Source organism: Heterodontus francisci, chromosome 2 (genome assembly GCF_036365525.1).
Source record: "Heterodontus francisci isolate sHetFra1 chromosome 2, sHetFra1.hap1, whole genome shotgun sequence".
NCBI lineage: Eukaryota > Metazoa > Chordata > Chondrichthyes > Heterodontiformes > Heterodontidae > Heterodontus > Heterodontus francisci.
The window spans coordinates 163,784,491-163,796,785 of NC_090372.1; the positions used below are offsets into that span (position 1 = coordinate 163,784,491).

Genomic DNA, 12,295 nt, shown 5'->3' on the forward strand with positions numbered 1-12,295 from the left:
TGCAGATTCAAAAGGAAAAAGAGGAAAGAGAGATACAAAGAGAGGAAGCATCAAGAAGGTTTGAGTTACAAAGATTATAAACCCAAAATGAAAAAGCTGCTCATCACTCAAAACCTTATCCTTAACTCAGAGCAAAACTTTGATGTGCTGAGACACTCAAGACCAGTGCCAAAATTTAATGAGGAGGTGAGTCATATTTTATCTCATCTGAGAGAATACCGACCAGGCTAAAATAGCGGACAGGATTTTGAACTCTCCTCTTACAAAGCAAAGTCATGGGTAGGGCTCATAAAGCTTTTTCCCTGTTATCAGAAGAAATTTCCTCTGATTAAGAATAAACTAAAATTGTAATTTTAAATGCATATGAGCTGGTACTGCAAGTATATAGACAGAAATTCTGGCACACCTGGAAGAGGCCCACACAGATTTACATTGAATCTCTCAAACTAGAACACTCATATGAAAATTTGAGAGAAGTGATGTTGCTGGAAGAATTTAACAATAGCATCCCAAGTAGCATAAGGACCCACATCAAGAACAAAGAGTCACAAGAGTAAGGGAAGCCGTAAAAATGGCCAACGACTATGAATTAATACATAAATATCTAACTCTGCAACAGGTAGATTGGTGAGGATGAGGTCAAATAGGTTTTTTATTCTTGTTGGTTCTCTCACCACCTGCAGCAGACCCAGTTTAGCAGCTTTGTTCTTCAGGATTCAGCCAGCTCAGTCAGTAGTGGTGCTACCGAGCCACTGTTGGTAATGGACATTGAAGTCCCCCACACAGAGTACATTCTGTTCCCTTGCCACCCTCAGTGCTTCTTCCACGTGGAGTTCAACATGGAAGAACAATGATAAATCAGCTGAGGGAGAGTGCTAGATGGTGATCAGCAGGAGGTTTCCTTGCCTGTATTTTACCCTGGAGACCGACCACAAACCACTTGAGGCCATATGGTGCAAATTGCTCATGAGTGATCCTCCGCGGTTGCAGAGACTTTTGCTGAAAGCCCAGCGCTAGGACTGTGACATCCAATATAAACCGGGCAGCAAAATGGTCACATCGGACACCCTGAGCAGGTTGCCTAACCCGAATAAAGATGCAGATCTCTTGGTGAATTTGCATGTCCACAGTGTAGATACTGCGATTGAGGATGTCCTCCAGATCAACTTCATGAGTTTGGACCATGCCAATGCGAACATCGAAGAGATGAGATGGCACATGACTCTACCCTATCATTGTTGTGGAAGGTGATTGTGGAAAGATGACCTGACACCATACAGAAAGTAACCGAACGTTTACGCTGTTTCTGGTTGTATCGAGATGAGCTCGGTATATCACAAGGGCGATTTTCAAAGGGAAACGAATTCTGACATCCAAAGCTCTGAGTTCTGATATCCTAGCCCAACTGCATGAAGGACATTTGGGAATAGAATGTACAAAAGGCCTTGCCAGAGAGATAATCTATTGGCCAGGATTCAACAATGATGTTGAGATGTTGGTGAAATTCTGTGAGGCATGTCAAAGTTGTCAGCCAAATCAACAGAAGGAGCCCTTGATCCAACATGAAACACCTTCACATCCATGAGCAAAGATTGGCACAGATTTATTACATGTTCAAACTGGTGATTTCCTCCTTGTCATGGATTACTTCACCGAGTTTCTGATCATCAGGCAGCAATGAGATACAAGTGCAGTGATTGCTGATGTGGTCAGTGTTCTCTTCAGCCTATTTGACACGCTGGAAGAAATTATCTCCAATAATGGGCCGCAATATACAGGAAGACCATTCAAATACATGTGTGCCAAATCGGGTGTCCGTCACATGACATCGTTGCAGCATTATCCAAAGTCCAATGGCATGGCTGAATGCCTGGGGTACACCATCGTATCGCTAATTTTAAAGTGCAGGCAGACGGGACAAGATCTCAAGGTTGCAAAGCTGCATCTCCGAGGTACTCCATTGAACATGGTCTTACCATCGCGTGGAGAGTTGATGCTCGGAAGGCAGGTAAGAGCTACCCTGCCCAGTCGTCATCTCTCTAAGTTTTCCACAGTAAAGGATATATTTCTGTGCAAACAAGGGAAGCTGAAGGCATCACATGACAGGCAAGCAGGACCGGAATTAGCTTGATAGTAGGACAGAAGGTCAGAGTCCTAAATCATACATCGGGAACTTAGTATCCTGCAGCGATTGCTAGGACATGCGACCATTCCAGATTGTATGGAAGAACCAAAACCAGCTCAGAGAGATGTACGACATTACTACATGTGACAATCCTATGGCATCACAGATACATTTAAAGACAAAGTCTGAAGATGAACATACAGAGACTATGAGCACAGAGGAAGAGCACGCTAACCAGAGTTCTGAGCCTCAGAAAAGTCAAGATGACCTCAGCTCTGGAAGAGAGTCACGATAACCGGATCAGGGTGAATAAGGAAACTTCCTGTATGTTTTAGAACGTGTTAAATTTGCTTACCTGTACATATGCTTTGTTTTAATCATTTATAGTTAGTCCCAACCACAACACCATCTTTGGATAAAAGGGGCATCTTGTATGATGACCTGAAGAAGAGCCCACCTTTGGAAAGGACCACCTTAATGGCTGTAAGAAAGGTCACTGGAGGAAGTGATGTCATGTCACACATGACCAGTTAGTTGTGGGTGGAGTCTGACAAAGCAAGACATGTTTAAATGTAGCTCGTGCAGTAAATGTTTATATCTGTTCCAGTTAAAGTAGAATAAAACCCACATTTATTTTAGATATTACAATAGAGTGAGTCTGACAAAAGATCACACACCAAAAGAGCAAGTGATATTACAGACAGTGCTTTCAAGCACGACTTATACAGAAACAACCTGTTCACTGCTGCTCAGTTTGGGTTCTGCCAGGGCCACACAGCTCCTGACTATATTACAGCCTTGGTCCAAACATGGACAAAAGAGCTGAATTCAGGAGGTGAGGTGAGAGTGATCGCCCTTGATATCAAGAAAGCATTTGATCAAGTGTAGCTTCAAGGAGCCCTAGCAAAACTGGAGTCAATGGGAATCAAGACGAAAGCTCGCCACTGGTTGGAGCCATATCAAGCACAAAGGAAGATGGCTGTGGTTGTTGGAGGCCAATTATCACAGCCCCATGACATTAATGCAGGAGTTCTTTAGGGTGGAGACCCATGCCCAATTATCTTCAGGTGCTTTACCTTCCCTCCATCATCAGGTCAGAAATGGAGATGTTTGCTGATGATTGTACGATGCTCAGTACCATTCGCAACTCCTCAGATACTGAAACAGTCCGTGTCCATATGCAGGCAATGAGCATCTCCACCAAGAGAGAATCTAACCATCTCCCCTTGACATTCAACAACATTACCATCACTGAATTCCCCACTATTAATATCCTGAAGGTTACCATTGACCAGGAACTGAACTGGAGCTGCCACATAAACACTGTGGCTACAAGAGCAGGTCAGAGGCTGGTAATTCTGCAGCAAGTAACCCAACTCCTGACTCCCTAAAGCCTGTCCACCACCTACAAGGCACAAGTCAGGAATGTGATGAAATAATCTTCACTTACCTGGATGAATGCAGCTCCAAAAACATTCAGGAAGCTTGGCATCATCTAGAATAAAGTATCCCTCTTGATTGGCACCCCATCCAACACCTGAAATAACATCACTCCCTCCACCACCGACGCACAGTGGCAGCAGTGTGTACCATCTACAAGATGCATTGCAGTAACTCACCACACCTCCTTCGACAGCGCCTTTCAAACCTGTAATCTCTACCCCCTAGAAGGACAAGGGCAGCAGATGCATGGGAACATTACCATCTGCAAGTTTCCCTCTAAGCCACACACCATCCTGACTTGGAAATATATCACCATTCCTTCACTGTCACTGGATCGAAACCCTGGAACTCCCTCCCTAACAGCACTGTGTACCTGTACCAGATGGAATGCAGCAGTTCAAGAAGGACAATTAAGGATGGACAACAAATGCTGGCCTTGCCAGCGATGCCCACACCCCATGAAATGACTAAGTAAAAAAATGTATGCATTAGCAATATACCTGTTCGTCACAAATATGTTACAAAGAATCATACATTCATGATCACCCAGTCAGCGGTCACCTCCCTGCTGATTATTCTCTTCAGTAGCTGATCAATCTACCATCTTAAGCACTGAACCACTCATTGCAATGATTTTATACCTTACTTTTTAAGGTGGGCAGGATGCTTCATTGACAAGATTGTACTGCCCTATCAAAATCCAACTTAAGCTGCAATTTGTCCATTGAAGCATCTAATTCTTTGTTCAAACTATGATAATAGAGACTGCCTTGACGATCAGCTTATTTTTAAATTTCCTTCAGTAAATTCATCATCCCTCGTGGATGTTCCAGATGCCTTCAAGATCTCTATCAGTAAATATAACAGCAGCTTTCTTTCCTGGTCACGCACACATTTTAAAACTACAGGACAATTAACCAATCTGACTTCTTACAAAGTGTTGCTTGGAGAATTAAGGACAGAGTTTATCTGATAAAGCATATAAAGAATATGACTTCTAGTTTCTCTACATTTCCATAGAAGGCAAACTCTGACTGCATCATTCAATGCTAGCTTGTGTCATTCTTTCACAACTTTTCTAAATACTTTGGATCACTTAGGCCAGCTAAATTAGCATTTTTTAAAAATATGTTCAGTCATGTCAATCTCTTAGCTGTGTGTTTCCAGACATCATGACTCCATGTTTTTGTGTATGTGAAGCTTCTCCAAAATTCTAAATTGGCATCAAAACAAAACATGGCTTTGAAATATAACTGTTTATTGGTTTTGACTTGATTTTTGTGACTTTTCTGCTTTTTGCTAAACATCCTATAAAGTTATAGTATTTTTTTCACCAGTGACTCTGTTCATCTATAATGAAAACAGCTTGCAGCTGTTAACAAATTACTTTAGCCTGAAAAGCCCTTCTGGTTTTCGCCACACATGCTGGTCAGATTTGGTCACAATTTTGTGTACCTGTATACAGCATAGCTTTCTGCATTTCATTTAAACCATAGGTGCTCCTGGGTTAGATCACCTCACAAGTCTCAACCACAAATTTCAATGAAAATATTACCGTCTCTTAAAGTAAACAAAAAAATTTTAAAAAATTATCACATTGCTGTTTGTGAGAGCTTGCTGTGCACAAGTTGGCTGCAATGTTTCCTGCATTAGAGCAGTGACTACACCTCAAAAAGTGGCTCGAAAGCACTTTGGACATCCTTAGCATGTATATTAGTGCAAGCCTATCATTTTTTCCCTTTATTCGCTGACCAACTGGAGTTGAGGAACATAGGAACAGGAGTAGGCTATTCAGCTCCTCAAGTCTGTTCCACTAGGTCAGTTTGCAATTTTAGTGGGAGGTTGCCTCATTTGCAAGAATCAGGAAGGCACAAGCACATCTTCAGGCATATTTCCAGCACCCTTCTGTTTGTGCCTGCTAAAAAAACTCCAGCATATACCCACCTGTAGGAGCAGGGATACCCAGGCACCCCACACCCCAACCCCTAACCTGGTCATGTTTCTATCAGTCCCCTGAGAAAATGGACCAATCTGTGACATAGTTTAAAGATTTTTTTAACCTCCTCAGGGGTCCAAGGCCTCGACCTCTGAGATGAAGTCCATATATGACCTTACTGATGCTGTTATGCCTCCACACACATGGCATATTTCCTGCCACTTCTATGCTGAGTTCTGACTGAGGTTCAGGAGCTGAAGTTCCAGCCTCTGGCTCTCCCATTAGCTTCATTTGCTTTGAAAAGGGTTCCATTTCTTACAAGAAGCTCCTGGAAACTATGGAGATTCAGCACAGCTGAATTTCCACTGTTTTCCTGGGGGTTCAGCTGGGACTCCCACCAGTGTTAATGCCTGGAGATTGGTGGGACACCCATTGAATTTTGGGACCAATGTTACTGAGGTGCAACAATTAAAGGGGAAAACCAATGGTGGAACATTGAGGTCTGCCTGAAGTAACCAGGCAGGATGGGAGAAAAGCAATTACTGGGGATGTGCTGGCTACACAATGCCAGGTTGGAATAGAATCAGAGTAGAATGGTACCATGGAGGTATAACACGGCAAAGTCTCTGATTTTTCTCACTCCAAAATGGTATTGATGCACTGTGCTTAATGTGTACATTGTCCTGATGAAATTATACTCAGTTTTGTTTTTTCACACTTTTATTAATGAGAACATGAGAAAATAAAAGACAGCTTCAAATAACCTGGTATTTATTGTTTATGTATAAGTCAGAAAGGTCTGTCAAAATGAACAAGAAATAAGCACCTTCATATTTGCCATTTTTTAATATCAACAATTCTTTACACTTCCATATTAAACACCAAAATCACATTGTTCCGTATCCAGTTGTAACCTTATGTTCACCTATCATTTCATTTATTTGGGCATCACAATCCAATGTCCCTCACTCTATCCAATTGGTCCTGCTCACTCCAGTAAACCATAGAAAATAGAACTATAGATGTTTACATCATAGAAGGAAGCTATTCGGCACATTGCATCTGTGCCAACCCTTTGCTAGAACAATCCAAAACTAATCCCAATACCTGGTTTCTCTCCATAGCTCTGTATCAGGGCAGCAAGGGTTAAATATATGAGAAGAGATTTCATAAACTATGTTTGTATTCCCTGGATGGTGAGATGAGGGTTTGGAGATTTTAAAAGGAATTGATAGGGTTTTTTTTTCAATTATTTCATGGGAATGTGGACGTCACTGGCAAGGCCAGCATTTGTTGCCCATCCCTTTTTTCTGCTGGTGGGAAAGTCTAGGACAAGTGGATAAAACCTTAAAGTCAGCACCAGGCCATTTAGTAGAGAAGTTAGGAAACACTCCTTCACACAAAGGATGGCAGAAATGTAGGACAAAAAGAAGACACTAGCTCACTTAATAATTTTAAATCTAAGATCGATAAAGTTTTGCTGGGAAAGGGTCTTAAGGGCTATGGAGCCAAGAGGGTGAAAGAAGCTAAATCAGTCATTAACTCATTGAATGGTGGAACAGGCTTAAACAGCTGAATGGTCTGCTGCCGTTCCTCTGTGCCTATCATCCTCTACGTCAACAATTTCAACAATTTTCACTTCAAAGAAGCAATGATTTCAGCCTGAACCACTTCCTGGGACAAAGCATTCAAGGTCCCCATTACTCTATTTCAGGAAATGTGTTCTTTCTTCTCACACTTTTAATGATAATTTTAAATTGGCTACCCTTGGTGATTGCACTCACCAAGAAGAATTTTCGCCAGTGGGGCATGTATCCTGACAGAAACTGCTCATTTACACCACTGAGAGTGCTAAAATTCACAGGGTTCAAGGAATTCCATTTAATTATCACCTCACTGGGAGGCACCCATGCCACTGGGGCACAGAGGGCACTTGCCCACTGAAGAAGCTGCAAATTTTAGCCAAAAGGTACCATGTCAGGGGAGGTATCAGAGCGCCCACCTCAGAAACAGAAGGCTCTCAGTGATCCCATTCATACTTTTTTTGAAACTAACTTAAAGGGACTAGATATCCCTTTTGAAGAGGCACCAGTGATAAATAGTAACAAGAAAAACTTTAAATGAAACGTAAATAAAAAAAAACAAAATATCTTTCCTGGTGGTGATGATGCACGCCAGTCTCTCCAGTGCCCACCCGTCACAGAAGTCCTCAAGCATAACAGCAGACACCGCGTGCTCCCTCTCCAGGGGCACCCGGGCATGCACGCAACTGCGGAAGAGAGGCAAATAATCTGGCCGAGAGACCACCTCGACCGTCCACTGCATGGACCTATTGATGGCCACGTTCGTCAGGCCCAGGAGCATTTCCACAAGGAGGTCCCTCAACTTGCCTGCTCCCCTCCAATCCAGGTAGCCGAAGATCAGGAGCATGGGACTGATGTGCAACCAGATTTTGAGGAGCAGCCCCTTCAGATAGTCCAACAGGGACTGCAACCTCACACATTCTACATAAATGTGAAACACAAACTCCTCCAGACCTTGGCCCCATTTATAAGGGGCTGCATTTGATTAAAAAAATTATGTTTCTCTTCAGGAATCCAGCCTTGAACCATAGATAAGTCCCACATTCAAGATTGTTGACAAGGTCTGCCTCACTAAATGCATCTCTGGTTACCCAATGCCCAGTCCCTCAACACATGGAGTCCATTCCCCAGCCTGACCCTACTTAAACCTTTGGCCTTCTTCAGGAGTCCAAAAGACATAAATCCCAGATGTAAGGCTGAGACACAACAAAACTGAGCCTGGCCTAATTTGCAGCCTTTCTCACACCCTTCTCTGCATCAGTGAAAATACTCTGAGCATCTCAAGCCTCTTCTCACCAAAATCATCCAGAAAGACCCTCCATGATTATCACCACAATGTTAAAAGCATTGTTCAATAAATGAAAAGAAACCTTACACTATGTTTTAAAGCTGATTCACATGACTGGAATTTATCAGCCCTCTGGAGATGGGCTGGGAGGTGGGAAGGGTTGTAAAATAGCAGTGGAAGGCAGTAGGAGGGAAGCCTGATGTCTACTATCACCGTGGGATATTTCTGAGGCAGGAACGGCAGAAGCACGGCCGCACGGGCTTGAGATGCGCTTTCGAACCTGGCAGCAGGACGCATGCCGTGCTGGTAAAATAACAGCCACAAACTGGTAAAGTTTGTCTCCTGCAGTTTGACAAGAGTATATTGGCCAGAATTTTACCGGCACCTCATAGGTCCCACTGCCAGGACCAAAAGCGGATCCCAAGCCCGCATGGGCAGGCGTCGGGACCTGGGGGGGATTATTACCAGTGGCTGTCAATTAAGAAGCCGCCACGAGGACCACCACCCAATTAAGAACAGTGGCTTGCCTCTCTGAGTTGTCAGCCCAATAAAGGTCCAGCAGCTCTGCAGCCTTGGCAGCGCCACTGGTAGAGGTGGCCACTGCAGAGACTACAGGAAGAAGGAGAAGGCACCTCCACATTGAGAGTGAACCCCTCAGTGGCAGTGCCGGAGTCATGGGGTGACCACTGCCATCAGAGAACCCCCGCTGTGGGACATGGAGCTTCAACAAAGTAAGGGCCCCTCCTTGGAAGCTGCTGGGAGGTCACCTGCCAGTCTCCCAAGAGGCGGGGTGCTAACCCAAAGCTTGATTGGGGGGAGATGAGGAAAACTTTTTTCACCCAGAGGGTGGTGGGGGTCTGAAACTCATTGTCTGAAAGTGGTAGAGGCAGGAAACCTCATCTCATTTAAAAGATGCCTGTATGTTCACCTGAAGTGCCGGAACCTGCAGAGCTATGGACCAAATGCTGGAAAGTGCGATTAGGTTGGGTAGCTCTTTCTTTCTCAGCCAATGCAGACACGAGGGGCCAAGTGGCCTCTTCCTGTACTGTAAAGTTTCTATGATACTATGATTCGTGTAAGATGCTGGTGGAGACATAGAATGGTCATTAATAGGCCAGTGAGATGAGGTTTCCTACCTCCACCACTTTCAGACAATGAGTTTCAGACCCCAACCACCCTCTGGGTGAAAAATGTTTTCCTCATCTCCCCCCGAACCAAGCCTTGGTCATTAATAGGCCAGTTAATTACCTTAATTCCTGCCAATGGTCAGTGGGTGTCAGTGCTGCTGTGTTTCCCATCTCTGGAATTATCCCACGGCAGCGGGATGATGTGGGGCTTCCCTCCTCATGCCTTCCACCATCATTTATGACCCCTCCCACCTCCTTGCCCATCTCCAAATAGATGGCAAAATCCAGCTCATTTATTCACACTCATCAGCTTGCAGTTTCACAATGCCTTTCATGTGAAGCTGCAGAAGTTTGTAGAATTCATTAGGCATTGAGTGAAATTTTTTCGGCATTACATTGTCATAGTAATGATTGGATAATTGGTTTCCATGCACATCTTTTGAGAAGGGCCAGAATCCATACACTGACACTTCCTCACACATTTCCAATGCTGCACTTAATATTATGAAACCAGTAGAAAGACGATTCTCTTTAACACCTTCGGCTTTCCAAAACTGACTGATAGTTTTCATGTATGATGGATTTGAGAATATTGCCTGCTGTTTTGTTCCAAAATCTTGCAGAGTGTAGGAGACTTTAAATGAAGGTGAAGTAGTGAATGCATAAGAAAATGCAGGCAGTAGAATAAATGCATCTTTATAGGCAGATACATAGTCCACAAAAGGTCTTCTCCTGAAATTCAGATTTTTGTACCTGTAAAATAAACAAGATTGTTTATGTTTAGTCTCTGAAATTCAGGGATTTTATTAGGCTGCTGTTGTCACTTTCGTGGGAGACCGGTGGAATCCCTATGGAAATGGCAGTGACTGGTCTATTGGGTTCTGTCATTTTTGGGAATTTCCAAGCAGTCTTGCAAGGAATGCACCTTCCATTTGCCCAGTACAAGGCAAATGAGAAGCAACGGCCATGGCCAGAGTTGTCATTGTGGTTGAGGCCATGGTGGGGTTGGGTTGTTGTTGGGTCGTGGCCGGAGCTGGGGTCATGGCTGGGGTGGGGTGGAGCCTTGGCCATGGCCAGGGTGGGATGGAGCCTTGGTCATGGCTGGGGTGGGGTGGAGCGTTGGCCATGGCCAGGGTCGGGCCCGGGTGGGGTGAGATTGTGGCCAAGCCATGGTGGGCTGGTGTTGTGGCTGGGGTAGGGTCAGGTATGTTGGGTTCAAGGTTGTGCAGGAGCAGGTTGGGGTGGGGTAGGGTGGGGCAGGTTGTGGTGTTAACCAGGGATGGGGTAGGGAAGCGTGGGGTAGAGTCTTGGTTGGGGTGGGACAGGAATGGGTTGTGGCCATGATCGAGCAGAATGAGATGGGGACATGGTTGAGTGGGACCAGGGATATTCGCAGTTTTGTCTGTGGAAACATATGCTTTGTTCCAATGGTGGCTGGTTCACCCGGGGCCAAACAATAGGATTCAAGGTGGACAAAACAATTCCTGGATCAACTTTATTGCTCACTGTGGAGTTGTAACAGTGCCCAGTTGGGTGAGGAGAGGTAAAGGGCGGTAGGATTGAACCTGGTCATTCTCCCCACATATGGCTGGCAGGCGTTGAATTTCTCAGGCACTGTAAAGAGTTCTTTATGTTGTCTGATGCAACATAAATGGAATGCGTGGAATCCATTTGGTTGAAGATTTCTAAAAGGTTTAAGCACAGCTAAACTATTATCGACATTAAAGAGAAAACTGTTTACAGAACCTTCATCTGGGTGTTACAATTGCAGAGTGACCATGGGCTTGCAGTCACATGACTATATCCTGGTATTTAGCTCATTAGCATACTGAGATCTTAAAGGGACATTGCTCTTAAGGCGGTCACCCAACATCCCTTTTTTTCCAAAGATAAGTCCCTTTTGCTACAAGTAATAACACATACAATTAGATATCAAGTTTAGTTACAGGGAAATAGATTCTAAAATTTACAAGAATAGAAGCTTAAGAATGCAGAGATCATTTCAGTGCTTTGTCAACTTTTCCAGATCCAGTTATGGTATAACGTTCTGGGGATGTAGATTTCACCCTTACCTGTTTTTGGTTTGCAGGCATGTTGTCAATGTGATGTGTTGTCCTGTTGTTCCATCTCACCCTGATCATTGGAGTGTGTGCTTTCGAGTTCGCTGTTTGCAATTGGAGTATTGCACACTTCTCTTAGTTGGCTTCAGTTCCTTCTCAATACTGCTCCAGTAGATGTTGCAATCTGGTAGGGCCTGGGCTCACTGCATACTTTGGATACCCCTGCAGGTAACCATATTCTCACTGTGGGGTGTATGATCCTGACCTTTTGTCCTATGTGTAGCTGAGGTAGTTCTGCCCCTGTGTGTCAATCATACACTGTCTTAATTCTCCCCTGTTTTTCAAGCAGTGTCTTCTGCAACCCAAAGAATTTGGACAGATGCTGGCTTGGCAGAGTCATCCGCACTTGTCTGCGACACATGATCTCCGCTGGTGACAGTAAGCCCATATCCGTAGGTGTAGCTCTCAGATGGAGCATGTCAACACGAAAATCTTGTTTTGTTGTCCTACACTTCAGGATAAGTGAATTGACTGTGCGAACCATTCTCTTGGCAAGACCATTCTTTGGCCTCCTTGTCTCGGGAGAAAATGGGTAAGCGCCTGGAGGTGGTCAGTGGTTTGTGAAGCAGCGCCTGGAGTGGCTATAAAGGCCAATTCTAGAGTGACAGACTCTTCCACAGGTGCTGCAGATAAAATTGGTTGTTGGGGCTGTTCCACAGTTGGCTCTCTCCTT

At 44.3% G+C, this 12,295-nt stretch overlaps 1 protein-coding gene across 1 annotated transcript in view; it reads right to left on the reverse strand.

Moving 5' to 3' along the window:
• Positions 1 to 9,795: 9,795 nt before the first annotated feature.
• The window catches only part of LOC137380860 (alpha-2,8-sialyltransferase 8F-like), a 44,634-nt gene continuing 42,134 nt past the window's right edge, over positions 9,796 to 12,295 (reverse strand). The window contains exon 7 of the mRNA XM_068053272.1: positions 9,796 to 10,255. Within this exon, the coding sequence (XP_067909373.1) occupies positions 9,796 to 10,255 (460 nt within the window). The remainder of the gene's footprint in view (positions 10,256 to 12,295) is intronic.